We start from the raw sequence: 16,192 nt of genomic DNA on the forward strand, positions 1-16,192 counted from the left end.
GATGTTGGAGATGGAGCTGCCAGGCAAGAGGTCAAGAGGAAGGCCAAAGAGGAGATATATGGATGTGCTAAAAAAGGACATGAAGTTAATTGGTGTGAGAGTAGAGGATGCCGAGGATAGAGTTAGGTGGAAACAGATGATTCGTTGTGGCGACCCCTAATGGGAACAGCTGAAAGAAGAAGACTGTATCTCAGGAAAAGCTCATAACTTTGGGAGTCTTCCTTAAGTCTTTAATATCCAGTATACAGCAGAATGAGCCCAGAGCTAAGTGGAATCTCTTAAAGCTAAGCCAAACAGGGCTAAATATAGTTGTTGTTTTTTTTTAATTTTCTAGCCCCATCGTGACCCTTGTTTTTACCCTGTTCCTAGCTCTGGGTAAACAGTAAAAATAAGCCTTGAATTTACCTTATGCAACAACAGTGTAGGCTGATGCATCCTGTACCTCTCAAGTAAATAATAAAACCATTGAATGTAAATACATAAACACACTTCCCACACGTTAGAACCAACAATTTTAACTGCACCTTTTTTGTGCTGAGGGACTTTTGCTAGCTATTTTCAAAGTAATTTTTTTGTGACTATATATACTTTATATATTTTCTGTAGCCTTTGTGGGTTCTCTCTGGGTACTCTGGCTTCCTCCCACAGTCCAAAGACATGCAGCTTAGGTTGGTCCGTGACTCTAAATTGCCCGTAGGAGTGAATGTGGGTGTGTGTGATTGTCTATCTCTAAGTGTTAGGCCTGTGATAAACTGGCAACCTGTTCAGATGTACCCCACTACTTGCCCAGTGTCACATAGGATTGGCTCCAGCCCCCTACCCTGCAACCCTCTTCAGGCTAAGCAGTATAGATTATGGATGGATGGATGGATATTATCTATAGTACATCTACTTGAGCACATGTGTGGCTGTTGCAGTAGATGTAACAGTTAAACAACCATTTTAGATTAAGTATGCATTTGTTATTGCTTAAATAACTACTGATGCTTTTAAATAAGACTACTTATAAAAGGGACAAGAGAAAATGTACATTGGCTACATTAAACAGCACTGTTTGCAGTTGTTGGATTGTGAAGTCAAAAAACAGTTTTTAGTAAAAACCAACTATTTAAACATTGTTGTGACATCGCACACATGTCCAGCTGGTGCATCAGGCTGCACATTTCACTGTCTGACATAGTTTTTGACAGGATAAACTCAACTTGTGAATAAGGCCTTACTGACTTCATCACTGTCTGAGTTGTGTATATGAATGAGACGGAGAGTGGATTATTCTCCTGTAATCCATGAGGATCACATGGTCACTGAGCCACCTTTTGAAGCACCAGTACAGTACACAAAGTCACTCACTGTTAAGCATACACACAATCTGAGGGCCTTGGTAATAGAGCCCTTCCTTCTATAGCTGTTGTGGCCCTGGGCTTCAAAAGGTTGTGGTTGTGGAAACTGTATATGAACTTTTCTCTTTCTTGAGGTCCTTCTATGGCCAGGAATAAGACCAGTTTGAGGCTATGAAGTGAGCTCAGTTATCCCCTTTTCATCTGCCTGCATAAGTGCCTGACGGGCAGAGACAAAAAATTGAGTGAGAATGTGGTTCTTAATTCCATTTTAGCCATGCATGGTATTTTAACCCCTCTGCCCCTCCCTCAGCCCAATGCCTTGCATAATAGACAGTCCAGCCTTGTAGGGTAAAAGGTGGGGTTGCTTTTTTGGACACAGTTAACCTTTGTAGATCAATTAGACAAGGGTTTAGGTTTTAACAGCTTCTTTATTTTGCTTCTTTCTCTTTCCTACTTTCATTTTCCCCTGATTTATATTTTCTTACTCTCTTCTTCCTCTCTGTCTGCCACACAGACTATGCAGCCCACACTGAGTCAAAGCCACAGGTGAACTGTCAACCTTTGCAGGTAAATTAAATTGTGAAATTATCTTGTCATGTATTTAGATGTATGTGTAGTATAGCATGGTCACCAGGTTTGGAATTTGGCCTGAATGTCACCTTGGAGTACTGTCCTTTCTGTATTTTCCATAATATTTTACTACATAGTTTCTGATAATGGCACAAATGATGACTTCAAGTAGTTCAGTGATGAATTATTGAAATCTTGGAATTTGCATGTCATTAATATAACATTCTGCATTTCTTAAAACATTGACTAGTATACTTCAGAAAACCTTATTTCTTTTAATTACAAATTGTTGCATTTTAGAATAAATTCAGAGTTCATCTTTAACATTGTGAGCTTCCTTCCCAGATAGATGTAGCTAATACAAGTTGTATAACTGTGTAACTTTACATCAGGCTCAAGAGGAGTAGTTATTTCCTTGAAACAAGTTTTTAAAAATACAACCCAACTGACTTTTAAGCATCTTTCAGTCTCTAGCAACCACACACCCAAATGAATGTGTGATGGCTCACATGTGCTTGTACCTTAGTGCAGTGACTTCAGAAATACTGTATGTAATGAGGATTACTGAGCTTTTCTTGCAGTTGTTAATATACAGTATCTGTAGTTTGTCTTTTTCTGTTTTAATATAATTTTAATGTCAAATGTAGTGCATGTCATTACACACACAATACTGCCTTTCTCTCACTCTCTTCCTTGAGTCTCTACACTCTGTTTTTCTTCTTCTGTAATTTGCCTACCAAATAGCTCTTCACATATTCACAACCTCTGCTCCCAGGCAGCAGTCTGCAACAGTCTTCCTTAAATAGAATTACAGTGATGAAACTTTAAGACAGGGGTTGGCAAGTCCAGTCCTCGAGAGCTAATGCCCTGCTTGTTTTCCAACTATCCCTGCCCTACCCACTGCTTATTACTGGGACCAGGTGTGTTCAGTCAAGTCAGAAGTTGGAAGATACTATCTTAGATGAAGGTGGAGTGAGGAAAGACAAAAGTGAATTGGTATCATCCAGCTAATGATTGACTCAGCATGCCTGGTTCAGGTAATCAGCAGCGGGTAAGGCAGGGGTAGTCAGAAAACACGCAGGGCAGTGACACTCGAGGACTGAACTTAATTTCATGTCAGCAAGGTATCTAAAACAAATTTTGCTAAATACTAATTATGCATTCAGTATGAAAGTGATGGTTTGCTTATGAATTTGTATAAGGATGACAGTAATTCCAACAGCATATTACTGATGGGGCAGATGCTTTGTGTTGTCAGTCAGCTGTAAAATTTTGTTGGTTGTTTTATGTACTGCCATCTCATCTGACCAAGATTTCTTTTGACTGATTTTGGGCCTGCAGTTTGATACATGGCTACTGCATTTGCTTATCTGATCTTTTTACCCCTTTCCTTTTTTGAATATTTGTCTTATGTCTGTATGTGTCTTTTTCAGGAAGAGGCAGCAGTGCCTTTGAGCGCCCACTCACAGGCTGTTAGCATAAGATGCCCAGAACCAGAGAAAAACAGTAAGATCTCCCCCTTCTGACTCACTTGGTATGCTGTTTGTTTAGAGAGAAGACTTGGGTCAAACTCTACAAAATATCATATGAATATCATTTTTTTTTTAATTTCTGGTAAACCAGAACTCCATAACTGCTTTGTAAAAGTATGTACTTGGTAAGGCAAAAATGCATTACATAATAGTGTTTATAGTAGTCAGCTATGACACTTGTAGGATCACATGCTGTCATATGAATTTTATTAACTGGGTAAGTCAGTTAAAAGCCGTCCCTGGTAGGCTAGTGGTTAAGGCGCAGCGCTCTCGCCGCTGCAGCCCAGATTCGAATCAGGGTTGCGTCAGGAAGGGCATCCGGCGTAAAACATGTGCCAAATGTCAACATGCGAGTCGTCAGTGTGACGATTTGCTGTGGCGACCCCTAAAATGGGAAAAGCCAAAAGTGACATGTGGGTAAGTCAGTTAATATACTTTTGAGTATGCTAATTACAGCTTATTTAATTTCAATATAGGCTGCATGGAGAAAAAATGTTAAACATTTGTTTTTTGGCTACATAAAATATTAAAGCTAATGTTTTCCATTTGCACACAGCTCACACTGAGCTAATGTTTTACACAGGTAGTTTATTGATCCTGAGGGAAATTTCAGTTTTCTGCTGTTGAAAAAATGCATTCTGGGAAATGTACACCAGCTAATACCACAATATTCTGTAATCCTGGATACACCAAACATCACATACAGTATTTATGATACTTGGCAGTGAAAAACTATTTACTGGTTACTTTTTCTCATTTCACCAGATGCAGAGACATGTGAAACTACATCATCTCACTGCAGTGGTCCAACCCAAAATATGAGCACCTCACCTGAACAGTACCAAACTATTGCACCTAACAACCTTCTGATGACAGCAGAGAGAGTTTCTCCTGACAGCACTTCACATGGACCAGATGAGGCTATTTTCCAGAGTGAGAGGTACATGGAAAAAATATATATTGTTTTTGATAGACTGGGAATCTTATGAAAATTTCAGCTAATAACATATTGCTGAGTAAATGTACATGTCCACTATGCATTGGGTGTTCCAAAACACAAAAAAGTCAGGTATTCTCAAAAATGTTTTGCATAGTGTCTGTTTTACAGTCCTGCTAACTTCTGTAAAGATATTTGTTTTTAGCATATTGCAAAGTTTGTTGCAGTCACTTCATTAGAATTTAAAAATATATGCAGCTATAGAGCTGTGAAACAAAAATGTTCTCTATTTATGCTGTGAGAGTGAGAGACAACTATACACAGGGTAGTGGCTTTTTTCATGGGTGACACAGCAGATTATAGAGTAGGTCTTTCTCAATATGCCCTCTGATACTTTTTTGTTTCCTGACACATCTGACACAATTTGTCTGCCTGACAAAATAGGGTTTTCCAAAACAAAGAATGCAGTATGAGAAGACCAGGGTGTTTACTCATCACTGACAGTGAATCACTTATTTTTTTATAATGTTGAGAATTATTACATATTAAAAGTACTGAGATAAATGATGTAAAGAAGATAAGAAATGAACATGCATAATCACAAACTGTTGCTCGGGTTTCTCTTTTTGCATCCTTGGTAAGTCCAAGTCTAAATAAACAGGAACAGTTTCCACAGACACACCTATTGAGTCTAAAGTTTTGGTTGACAAATCCCACCTGAGAGATCCAAAACAGAAACTTCATACTCGGTCAACAGATCCTTACATCCTGACTCATTTTCATAGCTCTGAATGTCCCTGGTGAGATTTGAGGTTGATAAGTCTCAATCAGTAGTCACAGTTGAAGTCACCATTTTACTTTTTGTCATTTCCACATTTGCTAAACAAATGGGTGTTTTCCTCACTGTGGGAGGAGTGTGTAGGCTAATGAGTAGCTCTGCAGTCATATTTTGCATAGGTACAGTCAACCTACAGAGAGAGAAATGCTGTTCCTCATCTGTTTCTCTCTGTTTCATATTCTAACAGTTTTGGGTTACTGCACAGTTAAAGTATGTAAATTTAATCAAGAATCCAAAGAAAAACAAAGTGCCTAATAGTTTACCTCTGACCTTTCACCTGTGGTCAGCACCCTGCTGACCAGCGAGGACTACAGGGGAGCAGAACAGAAAGAAGTCCAGGTGGAAACGAGCCCAGCAGATATGAGCCGTGCTAAGGTTGGTACAGAGGGGAAGTGTTTTAATGCAAAAAGGAATATAGCTTCCTCTATTCTCTTCAGCACCAGCTGCTTACCATGTCTACTTCCTCTTTCTTGACCTCATCTTTCTGCTTGTCAGTCCCAGTTTATATATATATTTTAGCTGAGTGAGAGTAGGTGTGTTTTGAAGTGGGGAGGGTGGGCGGCTCAGTGGGGATGGCATGGGCTAGCTTTCCTTCAGAAAGCTTCAGAGGGAGTCCACACCCTGGACAAGGAGAAGAGGAGAGAGCAGGGATGTAAAATTTAAGGGAAAGATCAGGGAGTCTGGTGGCCATCATCCTACAGACTGCTCCAGAACATCCAAAGGAGGCAAGTACAATGTATTTAATATTGCAAACTACAATAAAGTGTTGGTGTTAAATTGCTTTCTCTGTCAAATAATATAACCTTACTTCAAGTTCAAGATATCTTACAGTTCAACAAACAGCTTCCTGAAGGATAAAAATATTACATATAGTTGTTTTTATCAAGTGGTTTACTTTCTGAAAATAATTAATTGAATTTTAGTTTGAAAAATACACATTCCAATTTTGAGATGAGTCATTTACTTTAATTCATATTTAGTTTCCTCCCTCCTCCAGTTTGCATGGTGTAGTGTCCTTGAGCAAGACACTGAACCCCGGGTTGCTCCTGGTGACATCGCCAGTGTATGAGTGCACTGCCAATGTCAGGCTGACCAGTCGGTTATCTAGTGTGTCACAAGTAATGGATTAACCAGACCCTGCACCCGGGGGAAAAACACTAACATGATAAGAGAGAGCCTGTTGATATAAAATCTGAAGAATTTATCTAAATGATGACAGTGATGTTCCAAAGGCTTGGACACACAGTAAACTGGTTTGATGCATGGTCTAAACAGCAAGGTTGTTTCATAATGCTTATACCCAGCCTTAAATGTGGGCCAGTGGTATGTTCATGTTGGAACCAAGAGAGGTACTTGTTGGCTTACTTGTGTTGTGAAGCTCTTGTCTTTGTGTGCTACTGAGAGATGGGATGGGCTTGTTTTCAGTCTTCTACCTGCAAGTGTGTGCAGGATTCCGACAGAGAAAGTCTAAATGAAGTCAAAGACGGGCTCTGATGCTGGTTTCCATATGTAAACAAAATCCAGTTTGTGCACTAAGAACCCTGGTCAAAAAACGGTTTTCACCCAGATTAAAGTGTTTTAGATGATTCAACAGCAACTTCTGTTTTTAATCTGGTTACCGTGTGTTGTTTCTTATTAACATAATAATTTGGATATATTCAAATTGTTATTTTACTTGTAAATTTTATCCATATTTATGTTGGGGTAAGTATTAGAGACTTACAGTAAGTCAATGTTATTACAACATTGTCTCAAAATTCATTTAATTTATTTTTTGTTTTTAAGTTATTCAAAATCAGATGGTATAAATTTATTTGTCCTGGTGGAGAGAAGTGGTGAATTAAAACCCCATCATCAAGGTTTGTTCTAAATATCAGGCCGTGATGAATTTATTGAACATTTGTCACAATAATTTGTACAAAGAAGGATGATAATGAAACATGACAAGTAATGCCTAACATTATTATCTTCAGTTCCAGTCAAACATTTTGTATCTGTGACATACAAATGACATTACTAAGATGTTGTCCTTGAACATGAATGTGCAGGGGGAAAAATTCCAGGTGTCACAGCTCAGCAAAGAAAAAAGCTTGACATGGAAATTCCCCACACTTAGGAGGACTGGATGTTTTTAACTTCTGGCTCCTTATGAAGAATATTCAGTCAGATTGATGATGTGTTGGATACTAATCTGATACCCATTAAAGATGCTTGCAGATTAATGATTTTAAAGGTAACTAGCAGCCATCTTAATTTTGCTTCACTGTTGGTTTGGATGCAAGATGGCCCTGAAGTCTGCTTACATGTTGGATCTGTGAAATACCAAGTGTAGGAACCAGTTCTTGCTACAATGCTAACTCTGAGAGACAAGGCAGTCCAAGTAACTTCAAAACAGTGCTGATTTATTTAAAGGATCACAGGTAAAATTAACATTACACGCTCAGATATCTTGCACCTCCAAACTGCACGCAGGCAGATGTAAGATGAAAGACCCCGAACCCCAACAGGCCTATACATTATATCCCCTCGGTTGGGCTAGCCCCATACTACACAGAAACGTCAACCGAGACGTCTCTCTCACCATCTTTGCAGCTGGCTCTAGCAATAGTCAAAACATCAAGCAAATCAATGTGTGAATGTGTATGTCTGTTGGTTAAGTGGTGTGTAGCTAAAAACATTCTCACAACCTCTAGTACATGTCGTGACTCGAACATAGGAACATTATGGCTAAGGCTACAGTTATACACATCGTAATAATAATATTAAACACCCTGTCTGGTGACAGTCATCAACTCTTCTTTCTGGTGGCCTTGACCAGATGTACCCTGCAGCAACTCATATGCAGGCCTAAGCATTTAACAGTCTAACTAGACATCCTATCTCCACTAAACATTTCTAATACAGAAAGTATCTATCCAATATCTATCTGACTAAAAATATCTAACACAAGTCATTTCTTTCCTGTTTTTGAGCAGCACGAAAATTGATATTAGGTACAGTCATTACACAATATCCTATTTTAGTGATCTGAGTGCTCACCTTACACTGTTTTGTGTGCGTGTGTGCGCCTTTGTATTATTTACATCATGAGGACCAAAACCTGTTAACACACTCACACTTTGGGGACTTGGCCATCCTTGTGGGGACCAGAAGCTAGTCCCCACAAGGAACTTACTGAATTTTAGAGTGGCAACATGGTTTAGGGTTAGGATGAAGTTAGGTATGAGGTTAAGTGTTAGGGTCAGGGTTTGGTATTGGGCAAGTAATGGTTATGGTTAAGGTTAGGATAAGTCTACAGGAAATGAATGTATGTCAATGTAAAGTCCCCACAAGGAAATAAAAACACAGCGTGTGTGTTTTCACACGGCTGTGCACACAGTCCGCCTCCACTACTTAGCACTGTGCCAGTGTTAACATGTTCTCTGAGCACTCTTCTCAGCAACACACACTCATAGAGCTGCAGAGCTCTCCATGAAGCTCCATGTTACATAAAGAATCAGTCCACTCTTTCTCTTCTACACTGTACAGCTTAGATAGCATTTCACTGCCATGGGACAGGTACGCTACATGTGTATGAATGCATTTGTGCATGTGCCTTTTAATCATTGACCATTTCATGAAATGTGTGACTGAAAATGCGCTCCAAGGCCATCTGTCTTTTTCTCATCTGCTTCCCCCATCTTTGTTGTCCATCTCAGAGCCTGAGCCAGAACCAGTCAACAGACAAATCAACAGCAGAGGACTGGTGAGTGATTAACTGTCAATTATTATCACAGAAACCTTTTGAACTTGTACCGTTTTCACATCACTTCACATCCAGCTGCAGAAACTCCTTCAGACAGAACGGTTTTCTCTGCATGAAGTCTAAAAGCCAGCAGTTTTTTTTGTTTTTTTTTTACATCAATACAATAAGGTTTAGATTTTTTGCAAATACTATAGTATTGTGTAAAGGTCCAATGTGTGTTTTAGCATAAGACTGCTACCTGTGTTGGTGGAAGAGGAGGAGAGTGTTCAGGACAGTACAGCTGAGGCACCACCTGAAGCTGCCATCATGCCAGGTGGGAATAACAATTGTGATAAAGCGAGAATCTGCTATTTCAAAGCTGACAGTTTTACACTTTTTTATGTGTGTGTGTGTGTGTGTGTGTGTGTGTGTGTGTATAACTCTGACCACCCACACACCAACTCATCTTTCCAGGGACAGACCAGCTCAACAGCAGCAGAGCAACCACCTTCTCAAATAGCAGCTTGCCTCCATCAGGATCATCTTTCACACACAATAGCCAATCAAGGAGTGGCACGAGCAGCGTGACCTCTGACCCCACCCAGTTGGAGGATAGAGACAAAAAGGACCCCCTCCTCCTCGGCAAAAATAAGAGGGAACTGGTAAGACATGCTCACTCCCACTACATTTTCAACTGATTATTAGAAGTTATGTTAAAGGAAGCATATTATATGAAAGTTTTCTATTAAAATTTGTTTTAATTGAAGGTCTTGTAGTTAGATTTGATGAATCACCAGGATCATGGTGATGGTGCTAGTCTCACTGAGATTTTCTTTGTCAGTGATGCAATTGTGCTGTTGGTATCTTCATGACATTGCGACCTGAAGAGCAATGTTGTTTTTCCAGCTATATGAGAGGGAGTGGGAAAGGAAAATGCATTAGTTTCCTTGTAGCTTCACTAAGGATCAGATCATTCAGAATCAAGAACCAACTGCATTGCTGCTGCAAACTACTTAAAGAGTAGAGAGTAGGTAAAGTGAACCTTATGGATGTTGGGATGAATGTGAGGATATAGGGATCAGAGGTTAAAAGAGAGCAGGAGGGAGAGGAACAACAGAGAGAAGCGATAAAGTTTATCCGGACCCTGCAGGAGCTGTCGCACACCATGGTGGCCATCCAGGAGCATAAGGTTCAGGACCCAAGAGAGACCAACGTGACTGCTGATAAGGAATGTATGTGTGATTGTCATTGTACACTATTAGACACTAAACATTTACAGGTTTTCTTAATAATGAGTGTGTGTATATGTACAAATATGTAAAAATAAATGATTGATTTCAGCATTTTGTTCAGGTATTTGTCATGCCATATTCTGCTTATCATTTCTCTCTCAAGCTGAGATATCAATGGTCTCTGGCACCAGTGACACCTTTAAAGAAGACGGCAATAGGTAAGACAACTTAATGTTTAAATCCATAATTATCCATGTATGTAACAAGGCTAGTCACAGTAGTAATTGTTGTCTTCCTATCTGCAGTCTGTCACCTAGTGACAAGGAGATTGAGGTATGTATACAGTGATTTCTTGGAACTACAAATGTATAAGCATTTGGTGTTTAATCTGGTATTATGTGTCTTTGAAAGCAGATTTAAAATCCATAATTGAAAGTAGAGATATACATAACACTTAATTTAGATAGTGTTGTTAGTAACTGCACTACTTTTCAAAGTATAATGATCGAAAGTGAATGGATCTTTTTGTTAATGCCCACTGATCAGACTCTTGAAATCTGAAATTACTATTGGTGTGGAAGCTTCATCATTTATTTGTTGTAACTTTTCAATCAGTACAATAATGCTGGATTTGATCAGGGAATTTTAATCACTCAAGAAATGTTTGAAATGGTCATTCGGTCTGACAGAATACAGATATGTTGCCATATTTGTGCAGCAGTTAGCCCCAGTCCAGCATTTTCAAAAGTCTATTATTATTATTTTTATGTTTTCAGGCAGAGTTCCAGCGTCTGGCACTGGGCTTCAAGTGCGACATGTTCACCCTGGAGAAGAGACTCAGGCTGGAGGAGAGATCACGTGACCTGGCTGAAGAGAACATCCGCAGGGAGGTTTCCAGCTGCCAAGGCTTACTGCAGGTCAGTTTGTGTATTTAAAGTGTCCATCTTTGTGTAGACTAAGCACTTAGTCTTCCCTATCACTAGACAACGGAACTTCATTTTGCCAAGTGTAATTTTATTTACATTCTCAGTTGTAGGGGTGTTGACTTAGCCACTGAATATTTGTAAGTGATTTTTAAAGATCACAGCATGTTCAGCTTCTGGTCTGGCTTCATGTGGTGAGTTTTGCATGTTTGAACAAGTTTCACATTAGACTGCTGCTGATAGCAAACATAAGTTGGGTGGCTGTGATAGGGGACAACTGCCTTACAAAAATACACGTGAATTAAATCATTAGTGTAGCTGAATAAGTGTAAGATAGTAGGAGTGGATAGTAGTATGAGTGGAAATTCTTTCTAAAATAATTTGTCAGGTATTCATTCATTTTGTCTTGTCTTTATCATTTTCCCTCTACCTCACGTTTCCTCCCAGGCTCTGATTCCCCTGTGTGAGGATGATAACCAGTCCATGGAGATCATCCAGAGGCTCCAGAAGAACCTGGATATCCTTATCCAGTCAATGACCAGGGTATCCAGTCGCTCTGAGATGCTAGGAGCTATTCATCAGGTTTGCCAATAACAATTAACTTGAGTTTCTGCTCTCTGGTAAAGTATCAGCTGAAACCAGTTGTTATTCTTGGTTGTGGCAAGAACAACAAAAGAGCCAGTAAATGTGTTGCAATTAAGGTTATTTTGATTCTGATGTTTTACTGGAGTCTTGTGTATGTGAATGTCAGGAGAATCGTATTGGTAAAGCAGTGGAGGTGATGATCCAGCATGTAGAGAACCTGAAGAGGATGTACACCAAGGAGCATGCTGAGCTGCTAGAGCTGAGAGAGACACTCATGCAGAATGAGAGGTCGTTTGGATCACAAACTGAAAGAGGTTGGAGGTGTTGTAGACAGAGACAAATAGTGTTTGTCCAGGTGTAACGTATGTGTTTTTAAACTCGTACTACCATTGGCTGTTTTTTTTTTTTTGTTTTGTTTTGTGTGCTGATATTCAATACCTTAAATTTGGTGAAAGTTAGACTAGATAGATTAAATAACCAGCTAAATAAAATATTAACCCACAATGCTAATAAACTGTTTATATGTGATATGCATTGTACACACAAACCACATACATACAAAGTATCTAATGTATTCCTCTTTCCAGATGACTTCCGTGGTAAGAAGCAGTTATCATCACAGTACTGCAAGGTTGGCTGCAGATGATCTCATTTTCCATCACTCAAAAATTATACTAATAGGTGTTAATGAAGTGGGGTTTTTTTTTCTTCTTCTTCTTCTCCCCATGGATATCGTTGTTGCAGTCATCAGTCCGGCGGGTTAGCATAGCAGCAATCCCTCGCTCTGGTGGAAGCAGCATGCACTTTGAGATGGTGAGAATGACACCAACGTCACTTTAACTTCAAAATTGCATCACATAGCAGCCACAACAACACCATGCTGGGTGCATATGTAGCTTCATGTAGCCGAAGTTTGCTTTGCAGCCGGCTGACCAGCAGGGCACTGGAACCACATTATTGCTGTGCATATTCTGTCATCCATTTTTCAGCACATTATTGCTGGTTGCTCAGCAGCGTTCTTTCCCAGTTCTTACTTGTGCACCATCCAAATATAAACAACTTTTGGTGAATAAATGTCACATGTTTAAAATATACTTATTTAAAAACATTTGTCAAAAAGGGTCATAATAAGTGATCCTAAATATGTAAATTGTTACAGGTTTAAGTGCTCTTCTAACTTTACTGGAGTATTAGGTATTCAAACAAGTAGAGGTTTTATAAAGCACTGAGTGAGAAAATAGTTTATATATTTTTTATATTTTCAGTTATAGATTAATTTGTGCAAAAACACTTAACATGATCATGACTCATACCATTTGATTTCCTGTCACAGTCCAAAACACATGATGGCTCAGAGGCTGAAACAGAGAGGCTGACCAAGCGATCCCCATGGTAAGTTTTTGTATGTGTTAAATTTGCTGTTACATTATAATATTAAAGACTTAGTCTGTATGTGAAGAGGAGTTAAGTTGCAATAAAAGGAATGTTAAAATGCCTAAAACACACCAGCATTATTTCTGGTGTGTGGGAAACTGTGGTTGGATTTATTCAAGCCACAGAGGCACTTGCTACACTAAGACATGAGGGTTGTTCTTGTTCTGCACCTATGTGATAATGGTGGTTTTCAGGAGTGTGGCAGGGAAGAGCATGGCACGCCCCCCACTAAAACGCTTTATTAGCTCTGCAGCCTGGGTTGACACTGACGAGCCCTCTCTCATGATGAAGGGGTAAGAAATGTTGAGAAGGATACCATGCTGACTGTGTCACACTAATTCTGTCATAGTGGACACAGATGCATAAAGATGGCAACTTTGTGGTTTGACATCATTACCCAATGGGTGGAGAATTCTGGAAACTTGTAGGTTAATAGTCTATCCACTTTTGTCTTGGTAAAGCTTAAATTTCTCCTTTGCAGTGGATGTTATATGGAATTTTATTTTGGAATGGTCAAATAGAGCTTGACACTAATGTCAATGAGTGTATTCTTCTCTTCTTCATGAGTGTCACATGATTGACAGTAACAGTGTAATTTAATGAAGAATAATGAAGCACAGAAAACTAATTTTAGCTGAAAGAAATACCAAAACAACGGCAATTAAAATAAGCCCTGATAATCTCTTAATATGCTAAGTGGCTGTGTGGATGTTATCAGTAATGATGTGATGTGAAGTTAAGGGTGATTCTCACACATCTGGAACAAATTCAGAACAGCCTGATTATTGTTTGAGGCCCAGAAACAACTGTGATGACATCAAACCACATACTGTAGCAGGTATCTTTTATGCATCTGGTCCATCCTCGCATGAAGTTTTTATCAGAAACCTGCCCTTTGTGACATCTTCCAAATGTAGCACATTTTTTTCCTGTCTTTGTAAAATGTAAAGTATGAGATGGTATGGACTTCTTTTTTTTTTTAATGGCACCATATGCTTTCAGATGTTTGCATGAACAAAGTGGAATTTACCTTGTTTACCCAAACTGAAAGTCAGGTGCTACAAATCAGTCACTTTATTGTTCTCCAAATATCTGAAAGGTTGTGAAATTGCTTTGTGGTTCCATGGTGTAATATTGGAGCATGTAATTTTTATTGGTAGGCATGAATTGTTATATAGCAGAAAATGAATTCAAACATGATCTATGAGCGATCTCATCAGAAACCTTGATTTGTGTACCCCCACTAATGTTGAGGAAATGTTTATGATGTCTGCATCTGCTTGCTTTTGTTGGTTGCATATACATGAACTGTGCATATACACTTACAGAATCATTGTTGTATGTAGCCATGCTTATTTTTGAATGTGCAACTTAACCGTGTGTTTGTGATTGCCTGACCCATGAGTGCCCACAGGATGGCCTGTGACAGCACTGACTGCCAGTCGGAGGACAAGCAGGACGAGCCAGTGGCAGAGAGGAGGAGGTCCAGTCTAAGTGAGCTGGGCAACAAACTCACCTCCTTCATTCTGCCCCTCAAGACGTTAGTCCAACCAAATACCCACCACTAACCTACTCAGCAGCACTTTCTGCCAATAAAGAGAAAAGGCCAACTGCGTAGTAGGAGTTCATCATTTAACTGTGCTTAAGGTTTTAACACCTGCAAATTGAATGGTTTCTGGCATGAGAGATTTGCAATATCTTTATTTTATCTCTATTTTTGATGGTACGAGGCCATTTCTGTGGTGTTGCAGAAAATCATACATTATACTTGCATGCTTTTTTAAAAATCATTTCCTGTTGTATAAAGTTTGGTGAGCATATGGAACCTTGTAAGCAATGAAGCTCTATTTACATGGCTCTGTGCTGGACTAGCTTCTTTGCTCCAGGGTCTCAGCAGCTATTAATCATGTTAATAGAGACTTTTTACTGTAAGAGCCACAGATGAACCTTTTCCTTCAGCTGCTAACTGGCTTGAGATCAGTGCATGTCAGCGTGACAAATAATATTGGAAGCTTTGTGATTTATGTTTCATGCATGGATCTCAGGTTCTGAGCTGCAATGTGCAGCACATCTAACTGGCACTAATCCATCTTTACTGGGCTTCATTTACTAACATTTAGCCACCTTAACAATTTTATGTGCAAACTACTACGCTTGAACAGTTTTCCTTATTTTAATGGGGCAACTGCATTTTGTGCAAATGGTGTCATTCTGAACTGTCTTTTACTCTTTTTGTGCAAATGGTGTGTCTTTTACTCTTTTTTTACTCTTTTTGTGCAAATGGTGTCATTCTGAACTGTCTTTTACTCTTTTCCTTCCTCCACATTGCTCAGGAGTCATGAAGAACTCTTTGTAGTGCTGTAAGTGTCTAGGGAAAAGTGGGAAGTGCTTGTGGATTGTGCGTCCAAAAACAATGCATGCATAAAATGGGCCTGTATTTATCAGGTAGTAGTGCCATTATAAGGCCACTTACAGCCTTGCACTGACTCCACATGACTAAACTGATTTGAAGCAGCACTCCTACCGTTGAGAGTCCAGGCCAAAAGTGTCTCTGCTGCCTTTACCTAACCGTCATTACTCACATCCAACTTGATTGCAAATGCCATTAACTATACTGCTGAGTTCTTTTTTTCATTATTCCAGTGGTAATGTGAATTGTTTTGCATCTTTTAACAGTTAGGTGGTAAAACATGCTTCACTGAAGCCAACTTTAGACTGCAACAAGCTGCAGCCAATTCACTGCTTGCCATCCATTGCACAAGTTACCACAAATGACACAGTTTTAAACTTATTCACACTCTTTATCTGTAACGTTTTAGCTCTGTACCCATTAATATGTTAATTTCATTTTCTGTTCAGCCTGTGGTACCTTTTTCTTTTGTCCTTGCCCTCCTCCAGCCCGAGCCCCTCCTCCAGCCCTGTTCCTATAGACCCTGGAATGGCCCAATCTGGGTCCCACAGCCTGACCTCCTCTCGGGCGGCTGCCACAGCAGCGGTAGCGGCAGGGGACTCTGGCTTTGGGTGGCCATGGTGGTGGTGCTGGCAGGTACATTTCACTTTTAAGATTTTTATAAATC

The 16,192-nt window shown here is 39.5% G+C and overlaps 1 protein-coding gene across 1 annotated transcript in view; it reads left to right on the forward strand.

Annotated features, from left to right (window-relative positions):
- LOC109971142 (lymphoid-restricted membrane protein-like) overlaps nucleotides 1-16,192 on the forward strand; it is a 35,696-nt gene that overhangs the window by 18,410 nt on the left and 1,094 nt on the right. Inside the window, 21 exon segments of the mRNA XM_020619220.1 lie at nucleotides 1,855-1,907; nucleotides 3,344-3,416; nucleotides 4,208-4,382; nucleotides 5,505-5,592; nucleotides 8,916-8,962; nucleotides 9,187-9,275; nucleotides 9,416-9,603; nucleotides 10,017-10,173; nucleotides 10,337-10,391; nucleotides 10,479-10,506; nucleotides 10,950-11,090; nucleotides 11,544-11,678; nucleotides 11,848-11,995; nucleotides 12,269-12,312; nucleotides 12,426-12,494; nucleotides 13,015-13,073; nucleotides 13,310-13,408; nucleotides 14,521-14,655; nucleotides 15,449-15,475; nucleotides 16,014-16,095; nucleotides 16,098-16,161. Coding sequence (XP_020474876.1) covers nucleotides 1,855-1,907; nucleotides 3,344-3,416; nucleotides 4,208-4,382; nucleotides 5,505-5,592; nucleotides 8,916-8,962; nucleotides 9,187-9,275; nucleotides 9,416-9,603; nucleotides 10,017-10,173; nucleotides 10,337-10,391; nucleotides 10,479-10,506; nucleotides 10,950-11,090; nucleotides 11,544-11,678; nucleotides 11,848-11,995; nucleotides 12,269-12,312; nucleotides 12,426-12,494; nucleotides 13,015-13,073; nucleotides 13,310-13,408; nucleotides 14,521-14,655; nucleotides 15,449-15,475; nucleotides 16,014-16,095; nucleotides 16,098-16,161 — 1,956 coding nt within the window.

The sequence above is a fragment of the Monopterus albus genome, unplaced genomic scaffold, assembly GCF_001952655.1.
Source record: "Monopterus albus unplaced genomic scaffold, M_albus_1.0 scaffold216.1, whole genome shotgun sequence".
NCBI lineage: Eukaryota > Metazoa > Chordata > Actinopteri > Synbranchiformes > Synbranchidae > Monopterus > Monopterus albus.